A 23,668-nucleotide genomic window follows, 5' to 3' on the forward strand; every position below is an offset into this window, starting at 1 on the left:
GACCTTTCCTAAAAGTTATCAAAATTTGTCGCGCCGCAATACAGTTAACAGACATCAAGAATCCTTGATGTGGTGACCCGGATGATTCTCCTCATTTCTGCAAGGGACCGGCTTAGGGGGGACAGGTTTTGCAAATGGCAAATGACAAATAAAAAGTTAGTTGCAAGTAGAATTTTAATGATTATAACATTGTAATTCTAAACTTCGTGATATAACGTTAGTTTTTATCCATGATACACAAAAGATAAATATAATTTTTCAAAATTTATTATACTTAGCAGGGCCGTATTAACCTATGTAAGCCCATTTTCTCTAAAAAAAAGTTCAAGAAATTAGCGACCTCCAAGCTCATGAGGTCCAGGGCTGTAGACCTCGTAGCCCCCCTAGACCCGAACTTATACTTAGCAGGTCTAAAACCGGTTCTGTTTAAGTATTGCGTAATTTTGTAATATTATTCTGGTGAATATTGATATATTCTGATTTATAGACAATTTAATCAATTACAGAAACGTATAAACGATACAGCTGGTTTTGAGATAAACAAAAGGAACTAATCACAATTTCTCAAAAATCCATCTAAAGTAGCGATTCAGCCACTGAAAACAAAAGAAAAAAGCTGGCTTGGAATATCGATAAGCCTTAATTATGGCACAAGAAAAAATAAAATGAGGTAGTAGACTTACACTTACAATGGGGTGTTTGTATAAAAAAAATGTTTCCAATAATTTTTTAATCAAACTGGATACCAAATTCTACTAAAAGTTTTTGTGGCATTGGACACAGGATACCATCTGGAAGTACCCTGTACGAACTAAATGTTGGATAGGGTTAGTTTAGTAGGGCTGTCAGAAGTGAGCCGCAAGACATAGGCGTACGCATTATTTATTAAAAAGCAACAAATTGTCTACAATATACCACCATAAACACTAACTAATAGGAATTAATTACGTATCCGCTTAATAACAAAGCAAGTGTACCAATGTGACGTGAACATACTGCTATGAACTACTGTATCCATGGGTACTGTAGTTCAGTTTTTTCATATGTCTAACAATAAGTTAAGTGAAGTGTTGCTAGAACTGCTACTGCTACTATAGTCCAAACGGTATCTGTTTCAAAAAGTCCATGTTTGGGTGAATCGTATATCCACGGAGATTTTTGGCTTTTTGGCTTTCAAATATCATTAGAAACGTGGGCTTAACTTTTTTAAAAAAATTCGAAAAATGTCATATTTTTCTTCCTATTTAATTATGTATCTTTTCAAGAGTTGATTTTAGGCGAAAATGGAAGAGGAAAAAAATGTTTGTAATTAAATTTTTTACAAAATATGACTAGTTACAAATCGAATGAATCATGATTATTATTGTAAAAATCGAAAAAATCGCCAAAAATGGAGTTAAAATACATTACTTTTTAGGGAACTTAGATCTGGTAAGTACTCGGAATAGCAAAGGCATTTTTCGAAAAATTAGAACGGATGTCCCATTACATTTAGTGTAAATGACAGTTAACTTTGATCGGCTATAATTACGTAATTAATTGACCAATCGATCTGTTTTTTTTTTAAGAAGCGTATTTCCAAGAACTTTTAAGACCTATTTTAAAAAATTTGATTTGGTCGAATATTTACAAAGATTGTTTATAAGTACAAAATACTAATTGTTTAGTACAAAAATTCGACCAATGTTTAACCAAGCGCCAGAGCTCTCCTAATTGACGGATTTGAATCTTTCAAAAAGCGTTTGAAAGCTTGAGAGCCCTTCTATATGTGATTAAATTTTCAAATATCTAAGGGCCTTGGTTTTTGCTGTGCAAAATTTTGAAAATTTGCAATTTTTTTTTTTTCAGAATTTGGATTGCAAAATTATTATGCAAAATCTATAGAACCGATTTTGATGAAATTTGATGTGATGATTCTACATAACATGAAGTTTTCTTGGGCCAAGTATGAAGGTCCTATACCCAATTTAAAGACCCCAAAAAAAATCCCTAAAAAGTAATCTATTTTAATCCCATTTTTGGCGAGTTTTTCGATTTTTACAATAATAATCATGATAATTCGATTTGTAACTAGTCATATTTTGTAAAAAAAATTTAATTACAAATACTTTTTTCCTCTTCCATTTTCGCCTAAAATCAACTCTTGAAAAGATACATAATTAAATAGGAAGAAAAATATAACATTTTTTGAATTTTTTTAACATATTGTGCCGCCAAAAGTTAAGCCCACGTTTTTTTTTNTTCCCTCTAGCTACACCAGATTTATTATCCCGAGAGTGTCTCTTTCGAACAGGTGGAGTGTAGTAAACATCTTTTGACTCATTTGGGAAAAGACTTACTATATATGTTGATAGAACATTGAAATCAGCATTAGTCATACGCCTGAAATGAATTGTTAAGTAGTAATAAAACAAAAATACCGATAGAAAAGTAGTACAAGTACTGAATACTTACGAATACTCTGCATTCAATAAATGTTGACAGATAATGTCTACCAGATATCCCTGAGATCTAGAGTCCAAATTTTTATTTGTTTCATATATATTTATTATAGCCTTTCCCATACAAGTTTTATGAAGAAGGTCTTTCAAATCAAAATCTTTAAAATTATTCGCAATAGTTAATTTGGGTTTTTTAGGGGCAACTTCGGATTCCAGAGGTAATACGGTGTAAATAGTTTCTAATGATTCTCCTTCGTGTGACAATGATGTACTTGTACTCAAGCTAAATAATTATAAGTATTAATTATATATTTCATCAAATACAATTAAGTAATTGAAAAATACATGACCAAAAACTTACTCAAGATTTGTACGCACGGAGAACGGTAGATGCACGTTTGTGCTTGTACTGAAAAATAGTAATAATAATAATAATAAGAGTTCAAAACGAAGTAATTATTTAATAAGTACCTTGCCTCGTCAGAATGAAAGGAACAAATATCACTGCAAGTCTGAAACATAAATAAGTTACTTAAATGATTGGTATTTTATTTATTATTTGACAAATTGGATATTTTAAATTTCTGGTTTAAATATTAATAACACTTTCTGCAAGTTATTTTCAAAAACCATTATTATTAAAAAATTGATTTGAATAAGTACCTCTAACGATATGTCTTCCTTATTTGGCCTTGCTAATATGTCTGCAATTTTCTTTTTAATAATTAATCTAGGCCCTATCTTGGGTACTAAACACTTCAATGTTTCATCATCGAGCAATGGCAATGTGTTAAGTGAAATTTCATTTTCTAAAACAAGTTTATAGAAGTCATTATCATTACTTACGTTATTTCAATAATAATATAAAATTAATAAAATGTCTCCTACGATCGATCTGACAGATAGAAATTTTACCCTTTTTACAAATATTAAATAATAGGTAGGTATCTAGTCATAGAATATAAGGACGTTATACTTTCAGTCTTACACCTTCTACATATTCTTTAATTAATTTTACTTAACATTAAAAAATATTTGTTTTCAAAAGCACTATTATATTTTTAATTTAATTTACGTCGTTAATAATAAAGCTATTATACTTTTATTTTAATTTACGAAGTTAAAAATAAAAAAATTATTTTGTAAATTGCTAGCATAGGTAATAACGATGGCACGAGGCATGACATGACTTGTCTATTATTATAATTTACAATTAGATTTCATTTTAATTGGATATTTTATGATACAATTTTAAATTTGTTTAATAGGTATTCCACTAAAGACATGTAAAGAATTCGTTATTCTACAAGATTATTTTAATTTATTGGGTGTACCTAATTAATACCTCATAGTCACAGTTAAGATTTAAGAAGTATTCCATGAAGTTTAACCTACCTTCAAATATGTGAATGAGGGATTCAAGACCCCATTCCCTGAGCTTGCTGACAGTTTCTTTATCCATTTTTAAGAACACAACACTATGCACTAGTTTATAGATTATACATATATTATCTAGTAGCAATAAATAACCAGGTATATAAAACTCCTGCATATGCACATCAAATACACAAGACACAAGTAGCACAGCTTAGTAGTACAATCCAAGTCTAGGTGGTATATCTATACTACTGGGTACTGGGCGCGGCGGGCTGCGCATCTCAACATCTTCGCCACGCACAAATATTTCCTCCACGTGCTGTGCTGTGTCGTCACAGAGCAGAATATAGGTATTCCCGCTGGTATCGTTACATCGGATAGCGGCATTGCAGGGGGGGAACACAATTTGAGTGGAGTAAATTTTAAATGATCTTTGTTATTATTGAACCGATTAATGTTATAAACTATTTAGAAATTAAAATTGTATAACCTACTGGTTTACATTAAAGAATTTATATCATTCAAATAATTATACAGTAAAGTTTAAATGTAACTTATGATAGGCTAATATAAAATAATGTTTCTTAAATAAAAAAGAATATAAATTTATATTAAAAATATAATTTTTTAAAATCACCTAGTAAATCTTATAAAATCATAAACGGTTATATTAAATCCAATTAGTTAATTACAAACAAATTTGTTGTAAACTGTTAATTTTTTTAATTCGAACAAAACAAATGACTTGTGTTAAACACAACCGGTTTATATCAATGTAACTAGCGTAAATGTAAACTGATTGCACTCAAAACAACCAATTACTTTAATAGAAAGTAATTGTTTTTTCAGTGTAGGCCGTCCGACATCAGACTGGCGCTCCTGACGTAATACTTAAAATGGGTCACTTGCAGACATGTGTACCCACAAACTGCTTATTATAAACTCAACAAAAAAGAAAAGGGAGCCGAAAAATTGCCAAATTTTTTTTAGTAATTTTTGAAAGGCTGTAACTTCCTTAATAATGGTCGAATCGAGAAAGCTCTTGAAGATTTGAGATTTTGTGATGAAAAATTTTTTTGAGCAGTCAAAAGAAATAAAACAAGCCAACAAAGATTTTACATTTTTTTGTCAAAACTGTCCATGGGCTCAGAAAAATTTTGCTGGTTTCATCAATGCCACGGTCATTTAGCCTGATTCCTCAGTTTCAATTTGTTTTTTTTTTATTTTCTGTACGATTATTTCTCATTGACATCTGGGGTGGTCACGCAGGGTCAAAAAGTTGGTGTCTAGGTCCTTTGTGTTTGTCGGTCTGGCTATTGAGTGAAAAGTTACCTTTTTTTTGATAATGCGTATCTCCTAAACATTTTTTTTTATAATCCGTATTAATTTGAAAAAGTGCAATAATTGACTTCTGCTTAAGAAAATTAAGGACTACTTTGCAAATATTGCGAAAAATAATAATCTTTGTATGTTTTATTGCTCCTTAAACATCAATGATGATTAAACTGAAAAAAATATTTTTTGCGTTATTTTCTCAGAATTTCGCGTTAAATACTTCTCAAATATCAAAAAAAAAATTTGAATTTTGAAAAAAATTTAATTTTGAAAAAAATAAAATTCTTCATAAATGTTTTGCTTTATCTTTCTTACAATTTCACATTGAATATTTCAAAAGTAGAATTTTTTTTTTAAACGTAGGTAGGTATAAAAAAAATTTGAAATTTTGATAACAATGTTTTTATTTCAAAACATTCAGAAAATTATACTGAATAATTTCCTGTTCAGTTTTAATGTGATTTTTTTCTTCGCATGTCGTATTTCATCGAGTTAAAATTAATTGCACAAGTTGATACCCCCAAGTGAATCTTCATGCTTTTTTTTCGACATTTGATAAGTAGGTATTCAATTTGAAATTGTGAAAAATAAATATAAAAATTTTGAGAATTTTGTTTATTTTCAAAATTTTCAATTATTTTTCAAATTTTTTGATTCAGTACAATATTCTGAATATTTTAAAATAAATGTTATTTTTTATAGATACCTATTTAAAAAATGTTTTTTTTCGACTTTTGAATAATCAATGTGAAATAATTGTAAGAAATATAACGCAAAAATTTTTGAAAATTTGATTCTATTTCAAAATTGAATTTTTTTTCAAATTTCAAATTTTTTTTTCGACATTTGACTAGTATTTAACGCAAAATTGTGAGAAAAATAACGCAAAAATCTGTTTTTCATCTTAATTATCATTATTTTATGTTTGACGAGCAATAAGCTTGCTCCTTTAATTTTTTATAAAACTTATATTTCAAAATTTGCAGGCTTCTGGGGATGTATTGACCTAAAAAAAAACTTCAAACGTTGGTATTTTTCGCAATATTTGCAGAGAAGTCGTTGATTTTCCATAACAGCAGAAAAATGTCATTTTTTGTACTTTTTCAAATTAATACTGAGTATATATATTTTTTTTCTCGAACATACTAGAAGAGCCTTTAAGAGAAGTTTCCAAATATACTTGATTATATATTTTTTTTAAACTCGCATACAAGTAACGTGTAAATATGATGTAGTTTCTTCTTTTCACCATAACGATCGCTTGGCTAAACTCAACTTACACAGAACTGTTTCATTAATTTTGTACGTTCCATTATTTATGATAAATAGCACAGCAAAGCGGCATTATTTTTATCTATCAAATTATGACGCCTCTCCGGCGTACCAGATGATGAATTACTTTTAAAAACCACCTACGATACATAAAACCTTTATTAAAAATAAGAGAGACGCCGGCCGCGTCGCATCCTATCAAGAGATTGATTTAAATTATAAATACCTCTTCGTGAAGCACTACATTATTGCAGTAGCCTGGAATAACGAAGTAATTATACTCTAAGAACAACAGATGCATGCTGGAATTTCGTTATAATGTCATTTTATCTTGTCCTGAGACATTCAGGAAAAAAACTGCTTTTGTTTAGTAGAAATATGCCGAGGCAAAAAGTGTTACATTGTCGTGTTTGTAATTTAAGAGGGGCATTCAAAGTACTTACTTATATGAAAAGGTAGGGATATTTCCAAGAATAGTTTTAGACGTCAATATAACTTTTTAAGTAACAAAACTTGTTTGTGATATTAGATAAAAGATTGGAATTAATAATAAAAAGTCCTCTAGAAGATAAAATGTAAGTATATATGTACGGAAAATCTTATAAGAGGAAAATATTGAAGAGGAAAAAAAAATTTAGAATTGAATTTTGCACAATTTACTCTAAGTTAAAATTGTTTAAATTTATTACCGATGTTGCAAAATAGCAATAATTGATGAAAAAGGCAAAAACATCTCTCAAGTTTTTTGGATAATTTTTTTGAAATGTTTTAATTGCTCCGAGGGCATGCATTCTAATTTTGGTGAAAAAAAAATTTGAAAAAAAAATTTTGAATTTTCAAAATTTTGCACAGCCTCAAATAAAGCATCAAGAACTTGAAAATTTTTTTACATAGAAAAAACCGCACAACATTTCAAATGGTTTTTGGGACGGTCACAGTTTTTTATTTTTACACAATTAGATTACATTTACCAATTTGCAATTTAGTTTTTTTTTTAAATTATAATTTTAAAGTACCCGGAAAGCCCCCCTCCCTCACTTTTCGTGTTTTGAGTCATTTTCGCGCGTGCGATCAACAGCTTTTCCGCTAATTTATCTATGTTGCCAAAATTTTACATTTTTCTTTCATAGTTCAATTCCCCTCTCAATTTGCTAAAAAAAGGAATTTGTATTCTATTATCCTTCCTTTGGCAGTAATGTATTTGTATTTGAAATTAATTAAAGATAAAGCACAAATACGCATTAGCGAATTTTTAATTATTATTTGGACCAGCTACTAATCGTTACTACTGATGTCTAGAGGAAGTTGCGGATGTCACCTGAAAAATTATTTAGAACAGATGCAAAACTATACTAGACCTCCCATCCTTTCATTTCTCGTCTTAACCTATTTTGTATTTTGTAAAGATAGATAGTCTCAGGATTAGTAATTCTGAGTACTGATTAGAAATGTAGAATTTAATGGCAATATTGATAATTCAATTGTTTTCAGATATATCTACGTGGGGAACAACCAATGATCGCATATCTTAAATATTATATCTTAAAATTAACACTTAAATAATTTTGTAGATCTGTAATATGTCTCTCTAATATATCAATAGAAACGGAAAGGCATTTTTATTCTTGAGCACGTGTACGAGTTTAAGGAAAATTAACTTCAATATTGCCGTGGATGGCGACTGAACGGAATTGATTTTTCGTTCGTGCGATACCGACCAAAGGAAAAACAAACACAATGAGCCCAATGAAATGTACCGGCTCTATTTGATCATGGATGGTGAATTAATTGGTTCACTTTTCTGTGTTTTCTTCGTGGAATGATAAAACTTTAATTGAAACCAGTATGCGATTGCTACTGTGTTGAGCAATTATCTGATTTGCAGTATTTCGTTAAAGATTTACTTTTTTTGTATTTACTGTCTAGAGAAAGGATTAATTACTTTAAAATATGAAATATCAATAAATGTAGATATTCATTTATATTTAGCTAATTTCAAGGTGAATAATTAGTAGATACATCATTAGTCCAATTTAATGGGCCTTTAGCTCGCAATTTTGGTCAACTTGCCTGAATTTTTTATATAAGTTAGTTTGAGGTATATAATAACAATAAGTAACAGTAATTTTTTCCAACCCCCAGCCAAGGGTGAAAAAATATACCTATAATAAAGTATTTTTCAAGATAACTTAAAAAAAAATCATATAAAAGTTGTAGAGCATAAAATTTTTACATAAAAATAATCTATTGACTCTTTCTTCTACTATTCAGATTAACAGAATTAGGGTGGGTAGAAATTAAGGGATGATATGAGAACATCTAAACATTAATAACAGAAAGAAAAATTAATGAATACTGAAACCCGATTTTACAATTGTCGTTGCGATAGTGTTTACAATAGTTTTTTTAGTAGTTAGTGTCAAAAATGGCTTGCGTGTATAGCAACTCGGAGTTGATGGATATCATTTTAATTTATGGTGAAGCAAGACACCATGTGTATTACGATGAAACATTTATGTCATGGTGAAGCAGAACAACATGTATGTTAGTTCGTAGGAACTGAGTAAGACGGGCCCAAATGTATTTAATAATAGCGGCAGAAGCAGTTGAATTTGAGGATATAAAATAGGTGTTAAAAAATTCTATTTATTTCTTTCCTTGCGAAATTCTTTCAAGTTTTTGTCCGTTTTTTTATTACACTTCTCCTTGTGTAAGGTCAGGTTTTACAGTGGACCAGTTTCCAGTGCCGTGCAGAAGTGTATTTTCGAACTGCCCTTTTTGATTTTTTATTTATAAAATTGTATTTTTAAGAGGCGCTTGTAGGTACATCCAAAAATTTTTTTCGGATAAGTTCTGAATCACCCTGTATAATTCCTTAAATGTGAACCAGTTGGTTGTAAAAGTTAAAATTTTTATATAATTTAAAACTTTTATCTATTCAATAGTAAAACAATATTATTTAAAAATTACTTTTATCACGTGATCAAGTTGTATTCTCCCCTGACAGTAGTGTCTTTACCATCATAGCGAGCATGTATGCATGGTGCCAATATTGCTTTATTTGCTGTGCCTGTAGTATAATTCGTAGTCCAGTAGGTCAGTATGAACTATATCAATAGGTATTGCTGTTGTTAGATCATATTTTTTTGCGTATAGTTAGTGCTGTGTTCCGTTTGCTCCTAATTAAAATGGATGCAGAAACTAAGGAAGTTAGGGCCAAACAAGTAAAAATCGTCAAAAAGTCAATTTTAGATAAGGACGTAGTTGTTGCTTTTGTAGTTTCATAAATTTATAATATAACCCAATTTAACAATCCGCCATTTATTTTTAACTCAATAAACTATCAAAAACTATGACAAGTAGTTTTGAACGATATATTTAAGTACATAATAAGTAAATAATAAGTTCTGAAAATTCAGTCTCAAAAGTATTTTTTTAGCAAAAATTAAATTTTCGAATGAAAGAACCGTACTCGTATGTGCTTCTCTATTGGTAGACCTCAACACTATGCACCCTTTCAAATTTAATTACAAATTTATAGTTAGATAAGTTATCTAATTATCAGTTTAATTAAATTTGAGAAGATAAATAATTATAATTTTGAGACTAGTCCAGAAAGGAATACGTCCAATATCAATGAAAAAAACAATTCACTTTTTATAAACTATTGATTTATTAATATTAAAATAACCTATTTTCATTGAAAAACTGTTAGTTCACAGGAAGCTAAAATATATTTCTAATAATTTTATATCCTCTGCATCTTAAAATATGTAAATTAATAATAAAGAGGCGAAATGCAATATTACAGTAAAAATAAATTAACATTCAAATAAGATTTATTACAGAACTGCGAACATATTATTTAATTTAGTTTAATAATTATTTTAATTAATTTAATATTTATTTAAGATTTATTACAAAACTACGAACTTATTATTAGTTACTTTTCAGACCATATATTTTAAGCAATATCCAAAACTAGAATTAGTTCATGTCAAAAGATATTTATTTAGTCCAAATAATTTTTTTCAGTGTAGTTACTAAAAGCCAACCTGTGAAATATCTGCACAAGTAAATAGTTGAACTTTCGTTCATCACTCTGTTGTTTTGCATTGTTGTAATAAAATTTATGTACTTCCCCAGTCAATTATTATTTAAAATGTACATAAAATTCTTATAATTAATTCACGAAGTATATAAAGTGATGATGATATCACCAGTTATGAACAACGATAGTCTGTTTTGGTAAATACCACAACAATTAATAGCAATTTTTACTGGTTTTTAACGAGGATTTAAAATCACCGTGCAATTAGTTCTCTTTAAATAACTATTAAAAAAATATATACATCAAAAAACATACCTATTAATATCTTAAAAATAAAAAGTAACAAAGCAAGTTTTAAATATTGTTCTATTGCCAACAAGATATTACATATACATACAGCATTAATTTGTATATTTTATTTTGAATATACTTCTAGCACGCCATCGAATCCTTCTTTGATGCTCGAAACCAATTTAACTTTTATGCCCTTGTCCGAAAATCCAAGAGAAGCAATAGATCCGGTGGCAGTCCCAGATAACTATAAATAAAGTTCAAATTAAATAATACGAATGCGTTAAAAACGCACAAGCTGTAAGAAGGTTTAGCTAAGAAATAATTAAAGACACTACAACACTTACAATTATACAAGTTACAGTTTTTTCTGGTTTTGGAATAAAGTAATCTTTTTCAGTTCTTCCGAAGCTGGGAGCAGGTTCATTGACGTTTTGTTTGTAGACTAGTTCTTTCCTGCAAACAATGAAATTTTGCAGAAAAATATTAAATGGGACACTGGCACTGCCAACACATAATTTTCATTTGTATACTCACGCATCTGACGGATCAGGACAGAGAACAGAGTCAGCTAAAGCCATACGAAAAGTAAATAAGGCAACTACAACAGGAAAAAATAGTTTTGTGGCCATTTTTATCTAGAAATGTTTCACTTCTGTGGAAGTAAAATTTAACACTACAAAGCGTGAATTCGTTCCTTACCAATATATATCTGGAAGAACTGGTTTTTATAGTTTTCTGTTCTACTACTCACTGTGAGTAATTGTGTTTAAGTATGTACATACAGGGTGGCAAAACAAAGTCTTGCAATAACAACAGTTTAACATATATACCTGTAAATATTCAAAATATATATAACATATACAAGGTGTGTCTTAATTTTTTTGAACTTAAAAAAACTTCCTCTTCACATACTGTCCTATTCACATACTTTTCCCGGGGGTTTCCATTTCGTGAATCCGCCTTGGATAACTTCATTTGAAATGGCCTTTAAAGTCTGTAACAAATTTGTTTTACTGTCACTAAAACTGGCGTCCTTTCAGCACTGATATTAATTTCGGAAATATGAAAAAATCGCAAGGAGCTAGGTCGGGCAAGTAAAGAAGGTGAAGGAGGACAGTAACGTTATTTTTTACACAAAACTGACGAATTGACAAATACTGAGTGTGCGGGCGCATTGCCATGGTGCAAGAACCGTGCCTCAACAACATGATTTTTTCCGTCGCAGGTCAGTAGAAACTATTTAGATCTTTTTGTTAATAGAATCTTTTAATGTTAAATATCTTTTAATGAAGTAAAACAGGATGACACCGTATGCCCGGACTTTACCAAAGCCTTTGATCGGGTAAATCATGACATACCAAATTGCATGCACTTGGTTTGCGTGACCATTTAGTATTTTTTTTTTTGTTATATTTACGGAATCGAAAACAATTTGTTTGTTATCAGACTACTAATTCTGAGACATATCTGCCCGGATCTGGTGTCCCACAGGGTTTAAATTTGGGACCATTACTTTTTTTCATTTTTATAATTGATTTAGCAAAAAATATGACATCATCCTGTCTCATGTATGCCGATGATTTCAAACTTTACACAAATTGATATCAATGATTTTTCACAATTGCAAAATAGTATACTTAAATGTAATTTATGACTGGTCTATGGAAAATAAATTGCCCTTCAATTTAGATAAATGTAATGCCGAAACATTATGTTTATACAATGAATAATCATATTCTGTATAGAATTTATGAATCCAAAGATCTAGGAAGTAACTTTCAATCTAATTTGAATTTTAAAAACCATGTGAATGAATTAACTAATGCTCCATATAAATTCTTGGGTTTCATTAAAAGAGTTAGAAATAGAAATAGAATTAAAAAATTAATTCTATTTTATATTTATTTAATTCCCTCATTGGTAGTGGTTTAGAATATGGATATATCATTTAGGACACTTCAAAACAATATATTAAAGATGCCTTTGAACCAATATAAAACTTTATAAAGTACCTTTATTACAAAAAACATAAACGTAAACAGTTTAGGATCTGCAAATTGGAATATAGAAGAATTAGACGAAAATTAACATTTTTATATAAACTTCTAAATGGAGATCATGCATGCCACTCCTTATCTGTTATCACAGATAAAGATAAATATACCTGACCACCGTATACGTCCCCCACAATTAATTTTCCATATCAGTTCTAGTACTCTGATTAGTGACTTGTTAATAAATATCGACACAGAATATCTATAAACTGTTCCATTGATACAGAAACATGTAATTAGATTGTCTGTACCCCGTTTCTTATTCAAAATGAGTAAATAATAATAACGAGCGTTCAAATAAAAACGTGATCGAAGTTGGCTCTGACACATTGGACGTAGGGAGTAGCTTATAGCGACCAACTTAACCTCATTTCTTAACGAGCTGTATAGCAGCTGTCAGTTTCAATAACGTTAATGGCTGTATAACTTTATTTTAAAGAATAATCGTGATAACAATAACAAACAATTAAAGGAGCTGCGGAAAGTGTCCCCCTCCTTGTTATAACAATAAATTAAAGCAGCTGCTGAAAGTGTCCCCCTCCTTGTTCCAAGCACTTTTCACACCTGTTCCTCAAAGAATTAAAGACATTTTCTAAGATGCTCGGGGTATTGTTAATTTCACGAATCTTGTCTATAAGTCGAGCCTGCAGATGGTTTAAATCAGGAATAGGCAGTTCAAAAATAGTGTTTTTAAGGTAAGGCCACAAAAAGAAATCACACGGCGTAATATCACATGACCTCGGTGGAAATTCATGTTCAGCATTGAGACTTATTAGTCGATTTTGGAAAACTTCCCTCAACATATTCATCGTCTCGCCTGCCGTATGTGCCCTTGCGCCATCTTGTTGAAAGTAAAAGTTTGTAATTTCGTTTTCTTCCAGCTGGTTAACAAAAGGAGCGATAATTTCTTCTCTATACCTTTGCGCAGTAAGAGTACCATTAAAAAAAATAGGTCCATAAATCCTCCTTCGATTGAGAGCACACCAAACTCCAATTTTTTGAGCGTGTAGAGGGCCCTCGACAAAAAAGTTATCTGGTTTTTCAGAAGACCACATTCTCATATTCTGTGAGTTTACGTAACCACTTAAATGAAACCAGGCTTCATCAGAAAAAAAGGTGATATTATGAAGTTCACCGTAGTTGTTTAAAAACCATTCACAAAATACAGCCCGTCGCGGAAAATCAACTTCATGAAGTTCTTGCTGACAAGTTAAACGATAGGAGAACAAACGCAAATCTTTTTTTAACACTGTGTGGCAGGTACCGACTGATACTCCCACCATTTGTGATAAAACACGTACAGAAGTTCTTGGCGCATTTTCCATTATTTGTTGGACATTTTCTTTTAATTCTTCAGTCCGCTTTTTAGGTCGGCCGCTTCCTTCTTTTCTTGTTACACTGCCCGTTTCACGAAAAACATTAACACAACGCTGAACTGCACTTTGAAAAATTTTGTACTCAACAACGCCGGGAAATTGATTTTGAAATTCTATGAAACATTCCTCAATAGAATACTTCCATATTCCATCAATCTTGCGTCCATTTCTAAAGTAGGACTCTATGATAAACACTTTTTGTTCTTGAGAAAACACCATTTTAAACGCTTTTTAAAACGAAAATATTCAAATTGATAGCGGCGATATAGCGCTTTGACAGATGACGTTTAAGTTCATTTGCTATACGCTACGCCCTACGTCCAAATTTTCAGAACCAACTTGACCACGTTTTTATTTGAACGCTCGTTATATAATAATATAATAATAATTCAATATTATTTTCTAGAGCAAGGGTCGGCAACTGGCTGACCGCGGTCCAGGTCCGGACCGCGGAAGGTAAAATACTGGACCGCCAAAAAGTTTTTGGAAGTATAAATTACTGAAATAAATTATTTAAAAAATGTTTTTTACGTTTAAGTGCCAATATTATCATTTTTTCTAGTATTTTACAATTGTGTGAGTGTCTTAGTCCTTAATGATTAGTAAGCAGATTAAATTTGAGTCCAAATTAAAATAAAAAAATAATATGAATTTTTTTTTGGACCTCGTTAAAAATTTTCAAAAGTATCCGGACCCCACCTAAAATTACTTGCCGACCCCTGTTCTAGAGTGACACATAGTCCAGTCATTGAAGGTAAAATACGGCGTTACTATATAATTTTAACAAACGGCACCGATTTGCACCAAAATTTGGATTTAGGTTCTACTTATCCTCTACTTCAAAGTTGACCCTGTGCCGGGGGTTACTTTTTATTTAGGGTGAAAACTACCCCTATTCGAAAATGATTATAGAATTGTATATTCGAGCGTCGAATATATTGTATATTCGAAATCATCTTTAAATAAGTAATTATGATGAATTCAAAATTGTCAATCCCTAAAAAACACCTCCTATGACAGTAATCATTAAAAAATAATGTTGAAACATATTATTCAGCAACTTGGAGTAATTTAATCATAGTCATATTAAATTAAGATTTCTTTACTGTTTTAATTTTTTATTATTTATTTATAAGTTTGAACCCTTATAAAACCACTCCTTGCAAAAAAATCGAACAATTATATATATTTTTTTTTAGTTCAAAATATAATACAATCTTTTTATTATTTAAAATGTAATGTATTTATTTATTTTTAAACCTTACAGAAAACCCTACTGATTAAAATTTGCAATCAAAAATAGGGAAAATAAAAATTTTATTTTTATGTGGATTTTAATTTTTTTATTTTGGTAAAATCCTATTACCTCCTTAAAAACAATGTATTATAGTCTGTTTACTATAGTAGGAGCAGGTAAAAATAATTTCTCGTACATTAATTTTTCACATCCATCACACTTAATCTGATTGGGGTATCATTATCTCGTTTTGCTCAAGAAGATCTTAGATGAAGATATCTCGTATGTACTTTTTTATGTTCAAGTATCTCATGTTAATCCACATTTTAATTTCAGAATATATCCAAAGAATACAAGAATTAAACTGTTCAGACAGATAATTTGCGAGTCAAATAAAAGTTACTAAGGCAACAGCATTCTTTACGTTTGTTCCAAGCCCTTTGCTGATCTGAGAAAAAATCACTTTCACGAGCTAAATGAAACAAGTTTCAATAAATTACTCTTCAAACGTCAAAGATCGCATAACTTTTCTTAATAAATTTCATGTCGGCTTTATTAAAATCGAATTTTCGCCTGGACGATTTAATTGTTCTTCCAAAAATACACCGTGAGGTAAGATTGAATATTAAAAGTTTTTTTTCTGGTATATTTCAAGAATGGCTTCAGAAATTTCATAACGTTGAATCCAGAACGATAAAAAAAATTACCGGCATCCTAGTGCTTTATTAAATGAAAGTGGGCCGAGGTCTAAACTTCTATGAATATAGGTAGAGTTTAAACGCAACAGTAACGGATAGGAACTGGAATGGAATTTTGAAAACCGTTGAAACAACAATCCCTCAGGTACGAGCACCGTATCAGTTAACCCTCATTAAAACGGGGCCGAACCGAATACAGTAGGGTTGTTTGTACATTGTCAGGATTAATACTTGAATAACACCGAGGTGAGGATATCTCAGACCTAGGTAATAGGACAGGCGCCACAAGCAGGATGTGTGAGTAAGCAAATACTTCCTCACGCGACAAACGGGACGTATGGTCGGAACACTTGAGTTATTAGCGTTGTTTCAGAGAAATTAGAGCAAATTATAATTACGTTGCATGTATACAGGGTATAAGAATGTACCGTACTTCGGTACTACTTATCAAAATTAAAATGGAAGTTCTTAGGGACGTATCTCTATTCTATTCTACCGTGTCAAATAAAGAATAAAAAAGACCGACTTCCAAACAACGGCGCGCTTTAGTCACAGTGCATGCACAAATTGGAACTGGGCTGTGCATTGTTGTCAAATGTTATATTTAAAGGAAAGATTATTAAAAATGTACATATTTTTTTCTCAACGAATAAAGGAAAGCACGAAAACTATGCCACAAATAAGTAGCTTTAGACAATATTAAACCCTAACCTTTACAAAAACTACCCCTTCTGAATAAATACGTTTTTTTCCACTGTCACTACTGGCTTCCCATAAAAAAATTATGGCAGTATACCAAATTAAAAAAAAATCTCTTAACAATCCTATACATAGGTATGTCCATACGAAAGTTATTTCTTATTTTGATCAGTACTATCACCTCTGGAAATCTGGCAATCTTATTACTTTTTAGCACAAAAAAAAGTTTTTTATTTTTATATTTATTTTATTTATCTTCTTGTGGACAAAAAAATGATTGTATAACAATAGTCAAATAAATAAATAATAACTTAACCTAAGACACGACAGAAGAAAAAAATTCCAATATAGAATAAAAACACTTATCTACTAAAAATAGTTTTTGTTTAAATTGACATATTGTAATCTTATTAGACTTAAGTTCACTCGGTAAATGGTTATATACCTATCTTAAATCCTAGACAACCTGGTGGATTAGCTGTTATATATACACAGACATTTCAAAAATAAATAATTATGCTAACGTGAGAACATTTCTTGAACATATCTCTACATGTACGATGACTTGGCACGCCAGCAATTATTCTTAAAATACGTTTTTGTATGACAAAAACTGAATGAGACAAGGTAAAGTTACCCTAAAAACATATTCCGTAACGCAATCTAGACTCCACATGCGCATAATATAAATTTAACAATTGTTGTTCGTGCAAAATTTCTTTCATAGACTTCATTAAGTAGTTTACTGAACTTAATGTAGATATAAAATTATTGCAATGCATTTTCCAATTTAATGTATCATCCAAAGCAACTCCTAAAAATTTGACACAGTCTATTATTTATCATTGGTAATAGTACAGTTGTTAATATTTGTCGCAACAGATTCACATTTTTTTGCCTATTATGAAATCTAATTAATTTAGTCTTCTCGGTATTTAAATATAAGTTATTATAATTATAATTGAACCACTTAGACACATTGTATAATGTATTTTCTAGTTAGTTAAATATGGCGCACTTAATTTTCAGGCACCTCACATTCCTCTCATTGCAATATTGGTTTAGAAAGTCTAAATTAATTAAATTGTAAATTGTATAAGATTAAATTATATTGTACATTTTTATGTAGTAGCCAAAAAATGTAACATAAAGAATATTTATTTTTTGACATATATTATGTAATATATTAACCAAGAAAATCACAGACGTTTTTATAAGCGATTTGATTTTGATCATTGTTAAATAGTAACCTTCGGCAGAATTTACAGATCATTATCGCCAATTTTAACGAGTGGTTAATTATTTTTATGAGTATAAAAGATGAACTAACTACAGCAGTTATATTTTTAATTATATTGCTTATTAACGCCAATATTTAATTCATAAAATGGAATTTTTATTTTTTTTTTAAATAACAGTACAGGAGGGGTAGGATTATTTATTATTTTTAACATAAAATCGACCATTCTGGATGCTTTTTCTGCGTCCATATCAAATTCGCATAATTTTTTGCTGATTATATAAATACTAGATACTACTTAACAACAAAGATTTCTCATGTATCTTGAACTACCGCAGATACTTGGGATATAGAAAACTAATAAGAAAAACACTCCCATTTTTATATAAATATGCCCACAAGACTGAACTTTTACAATTTGCGTTCATATTTTTTCCTCCTGTATTTTTTTGTATTCTTAACATTTCCTTCTATTTAAACATTTAATTGGGATTTCCATTTTAGATTTACAAAACATTTTAAATTTAAGAAATTGAAATCAATGCTTTTTTTTTCGTTCAATTATTTTATTTTGACAAAAAATCTGTGAATTACCAGCATCGTTTATTGGTTATCATGAATCGTTTACGAATATTTTTACGTAAGCAAATGTTCAGTACATGTTTAAGATGCGGTTTCCGCTACTCCAAGGAATACTTGTATCGATTTTATCTCACATAAAAAACATTTTCTTATCAGTTCATTCAAGTATCAATTTCACAAAGTGACATCTATATGCACGATAAAATCTTGGAAAGGCGTTTCAAAGATATTTGATAAAACAATTTTATTTGTCAACTGCGATGCTCTTTGGCAGCTTAACGAAGCAACTTAGGATAGAGGTAAATTTAGGTAAATCAGCTTATTTTGATCTCAGGAACCTAAGTAACTCTTTGTACATGGAATACTGGGACACCCTGTACATGACAACCGTAGCCAGTATAGCGCTACGTATAACCCCACCATCAGCCAATAAAATCGAACCAATAAGCCAATCCTACAAGGACGTTATTGTTCGCTACGCAAACGTAATATTTCATTACCACACTCCCTCTGCTGCTTGACTGTGTCGTTCCCAAGGGTAGAAAGGCGAACAGAGCAGTTGCTAATCTGCTACATGTTCAAACAAGCGCAGTCGGCATCGCCTGACTTTTGTATTCGGCGCGATATAACCGTTTTGAATCTGTTTGCGGACGTAACTGCGGAAATCATGCACATGCACAGCCACTTAGTACCGTAAGTAAGCATGAAACCTAGTTCGTAAAAGTCCGAGAGAAAAGGCAAACACGAAAAAGGCGTGCGGACGGGGAGACTGAAAGGGTCGTTAGGGGAAGGAAGGAAGAGTTAGGGTAAAGAGCGAGAACCGACTCGGAATCAGAAGAGAGGAATTACTGTTGCAGATTTTCGAGGGGCTCATTAGCGGTGAGATCCCACCGCGGTTTTTCTTTGTTTAATAGTTTCTTTCTGGGCGTAATCGCGGCTTATATTTTGGCCCAGGTTCACTCGGTATCCGACACAAGGGGATGTATAAGGCTAAGATAAACTTCCAGGAAATTCGTGAGTATCAAAACTAAGATAAAGTAATAATTTTATCTAATACAGGGCGAGTTGCTAGCCTCGTTGCAAACTTCGTCAACAGGAGGTAGATATATCAGAACAAATTTTCCATATTCAGTAATTTTTTTTATTTAATTTACAGGAGAAAATATTTTCTTGGGAAATAGACACGTTTAAAGGGATGATTGCGTAGTTGGTGTAATATTAGCATAAGAATTTACAGAAACAAAGTAGGTATTCTTTAGCTTTCTCTATTATCATTGTATTGTTGCGGATTAAACCTTTGTGTTTATGGGACAAAAAATTATGACGAGGTTGCCAAAGAATAAGTTTTGAGGCTTTCAACTGAGCCTACACTATAAAAAAAATCGGTGTGAGTGAAAGCAATAAACGTACGCAGTGAATCCAATGAATAATATTATTCAATATTGAGCATTTTGATAATTTTATTCATTTGAACTAAAACTGAGTACTTTCACTCTTAAATAAATTCTGCAGATAAACTTGTATTTGGTACACTTGTAGCTAAATCGGAGTAAATGTAACCCCACCGCATTCTATGGTTGTTGTGCGTTGTCTTTTTCTATTCCCATCATCCTAGGTCATATCGTGGCGTAATGTATGGAGTGTAATACTGGACAGGTGTCCGTTAATCCAGTTATTTTGGTGAAAATTATGTTTAAATGTAGTGGTCGATGTTCAATCACATTCCTTGATTAGTCTTCAGTGGTCTTGTAGCGAAGTCCGCCTTATGTTTTGATATTTGGCCTCTCTGGATTTTACCAATCTTTGGATTCTGGTCCGCTGGAGCTAGTTGTGTACTTGTTGTTATTTTTGGTAATTCCTGTTCGCGTTGCTCTACTTCAGTCTGACTCTTGACGAATTTAAGAAGAATTGCTTCAACCAATCGAAAATTTATCAAATCTGTCTGACTCATGTTCAGATTACACTTTTTTCTTGAAATTACCTTGTGACTGATTTACTTTGAAATGAATGAAATGATCTACATACTTCGATCGTAATGTGTAATGTAAAGCATAACTTTTCAAACGCAAAAGCTTGAATATTCAGATATCAGGGCATTAAATTAATAGCATCCACCCTATTCTAAAAATAGAAACAACATTAACAACATGAATTCATAAAATCCGGAGTCTTGCCTCCGCCAGACCCTCGCCTTGCCGTACAACTCCGAATAATAAATGGAATAAAACATGAGGATTTCGAAAATATAAACTCCCTTTCATAACGACCCATACTTTGCGATAAATAAAATGTAAATTCCACTCAAGTTCAGGAGCAGTCTCCTCCCCATTTCTAATCTGGTTTTTCACACGTTCATCTCTATAGAAAAACCGCCATCTCTGAACAATATATATTGCGTTTTGTTCGGGATATTGCTTTCGCATTGTGAGTGTCGTATTCACACAACTGAAACGTAATATGTCTTCGAGTTCTTGGATCTTGTTAAAGGGACTTATACGAGGAGGGTTCGAATTGTGACTTTAGTGGTGCTGTGTCAAAAATATTTATTTATTCCTCAATTTACGCCAAAAAGGTTTAGTTATTTTAATATATGTATTTACTTCGGGATTGTTAGTTTCTAGACTCTAGGAATAAAAAATGTATTACAAAGACAATAATTAAATTAGCTTAATTAAATACTCATACTTAAGTATAATAATTATAGTTTCTTTTTGTTAATGCTTCGGTTCCGAGATACAGGGTGTTTAAATTTTAATTTTTAATTCATTTTTATTAATTATTTCAAATAGTTTTAAAGATATCGACTCGAAATTTGAAAAACGCCTTGGGGGATAATGTGCATTTTTTTGGGGTGATCCGAATATTTCAACTTGCACCAATGGCGTTCGTGCGAGAATATCACAAAACTCTTTTAATTAAAAAAATGGTGCGCCACTGACTTTTTCCCGTTTTGATATTTTTTTAGAAATTCGGCATCAATTCTGAATGAAATTGGACTCTTCAATTTTATTCGTAGAATGCACCGTTTTTTGAAGAAAAAAATAAAACATATTTTATTATTCTTTTATTTAAAGGTGCAAGTAGAAATATTCGGATCACCCCAACATTTATCCCGTCAAAGCGTTTTTCAAGTCAATATCTTTAAAACTCTTTGAAATGATCAATAAAAATAAATAAAAAATTAAAATTTAAACACTCTGTATCTCGGAAACGCAGCATATTTCGATCTATGTTTATATGAACTTTTTTCACAAAATAACTTCGGCAACCACCCCTTAATATATTTCGCACTTATTTGCAAACACCCAGTATATATTGTTATAGTGTAAAGTGTGCAGTTATAAAAAGCTAACATTTCCGATCTCTAATAATAAACTTAATATTATGGTAAAGTCTAAAGTGTTTTTTTTTTTTGGACGAAGTCACATAGAATTTGTGCAAATCTGTATAATAAAGTAATTATGATTCTATAAATTTCCTATACTCCGCGGTCGAAATTATAGAGAGTGACTCATCGCTAGCTTTAGGACTAGTAAGGGGGATGAAGCGTGCCGGGAACGAAAATCCATTGGCGTGTCTGCGTAAAAGGCAAAGATATAGAAAATATTGAAAAAAGGTAATAAAACATAACATCTAATATTTTTTACGGTTTGCTATAACCGGCACTTTGATCCATTTTAATTATTACAGCATTTTAAAACGTCCCAGTTGTGTTTTTTTAATTTATAAATTTATTATAGCCATGGAATTAGACCCCTCGTCTACGCTTATGCTATGACGTTTCTCAGGACGGGTTAAATCAAGTCCGTTTACACCCACTAAAAAAGCATTTCCCTATTCCCTACCAAGTTCAAAAGACAGAGATAGAATATAGATCGACGTTCAGTGTAACTCAGTCTATAGACGATTATAGATTCTATCGATGTGCGTAGCGAGCGGCACAAAGATAAATAATATTGAACCGTATAAAAATCGTTTTATATTTTATACGCATTATGGTAATAGTGTTTTTATATTATGTCTGAGTCACTCTCTATAATTTCGACCGCGGAGTATAGTTACTTTTACTATGAAATTGACCGCGTTCAATTTCTGATTTTGTTTTTAATCGCCCAGCAACTAATAACTTTTGTCAATTCTTTAGGCGAACGCATTTATTATGAGTAAATGTCATATCTTTAGGCTTCAACGGAGACGTAACTTGACTAAATGTCAAATAACATTGAAATTTATCCAAGTGGAAAAAGGTATGCGAATCCCCAAAGAAATTTCTCGTTCTCAACCTACATGTAATGCTTTATAAACTCATCCTCTTGCTATTACGTAGAAGTGACAGCGCGGGTGTAAAAAAATATTATTCTGGGACATATTAGATTTAAAAAAAAATCCTGTTGCCACATGTGTAAACAACCAGAATCTAACGAATAAACTTCACCCTCACTGAATAATGCACAAAGAGAATAACCACCGAACACCGAAATAAATCCCTGGAATCTCCTTCAAGGGGCAACCACCCAAAATTAATATAATCTAATCTCCATATATTCCCTCCTAAATAGATTTTTGTAACAGAGGTCGGCTAAATCTATTACCACTAACCACTAAGGGAAAGTTATCGGGCTCTCTCTTTTAAGAGAAAACATCGAGGAGATGGTAATACAAATAAATCGCGACAAGCTGGTCCGAAGGTTTTTTCTGGTGTTTGGCAGCGTCAGCAAAGGGAAAGTGTGTGAATAAGCAGCTTGGCGAGCAGCTTTATGTAAAAGTAAGTTTATGAAATGTAGCCGAAACTAAAGAATCTCGTAAAATTTATGTTTTTGTAACTATTTTAGAACATGTTAACAGATATTCTTCTGGCGGTTATTTTGCCAAAAAAAAAAACAAATGGTGCACAGCAGCTATTCTTTATGGTAGAACGAAACGTCCAATTAAGATACCACCAACAGCGCTTGTTCATAAATTAATTCAAATTCTATGCTGGCAGTTCATTCTTTGGACCTTCAAGGAATTTT

At 31.1% G+C, this 23,668-nt stretch overlaps 2 protein-coding genes across 2 annotated transcripts; both read right to left on the minus strand.

The window, feature by feature from the left end:
* Positions 1–576: 576 nt before the first annotated feature.
* LOC111691612 lies at positions 577–4,005 on the minus strand. Its single transcript, XM_023454719.1, has 7 exons — positions 3,837–4,005; positions 3,105–3,250; positions 2,913–2,953; positions 2,803–2,850; positions 2,455–2,724; positions 2,231–2,382; positions 577–596 (listed from the first exon to the last, which is right to left on the minus strand). Exons 1-7 carry the CDS (start codon positions 3,991–3,993, stop codon positions 577–579), a joined length of 834 nt encoding a protein of 277 aa, XP_023310487.1. The 5' UTR covers positions 3,994–4,005.
* A 6,840-nt stretch (positions 4,006–10,845) lies between these two features.
* LOC108913038 lies at positions 10,846–11,470 on the minus strand. Its single transcript, XM_018718501.1, has 3 exons — positions 11,305–11,470; positions 11,115–11,223; positions 10,846–11,014 (listed from the first exon to the last, which is right to left on the minus strand). The coding sequence occupies exons 1-3, from the start codon at positions 11,397–11,399 to the stop codon at positions 10,892–10,894; spliced, it is 327 nt and encodes a 108-aa protein (XP_018574017.1). The 5' UTR covers positions 11,400–11,470; the 3' UTR covers positions 10,846–10,891.
* Positions 11,471–23,668: the final 12,198 nt, after the last annotated feature.

This window comes from Anoplophora glabripennis, unplaced genomic scaffold, assembly GCF_000390285.2.
Source record: "Anoplophora glabripennis isolate ALB-LARVAE unplaced genomic scaffold, Agla_2.0 scaffold30, whole genome shotgun sequence".
NCBI lineage: Eukaryota > Metazoa > Arthropoda > Insecta > Coleoptera > Cerambycidae > Anoplophora > Anoplophora glabripennis.

Coding starts and splice junctions, on each gene's coding strand:
- LOC108913038 (XM_018718501.1), bottom strand. CDS start 11,399: ATGGCCACAAAACTATTTTTTCCTGTTGTAGTTGCCTTATTTACTTTT. Junction 11,224..11,304: donor TGTCCTGATCCGTCAGATGC/GTGAGTATACAA, acceptor CATTGTTTGCAG/GAAAGAACTAGTCTACAAAC. Junction 11,015..11,114: donor AAACTGTAACTTGTATAATT/GTAAGTGTTGTA, acceptor CTTTATTTATAG/TTATCTGGGACTGCCACCGG.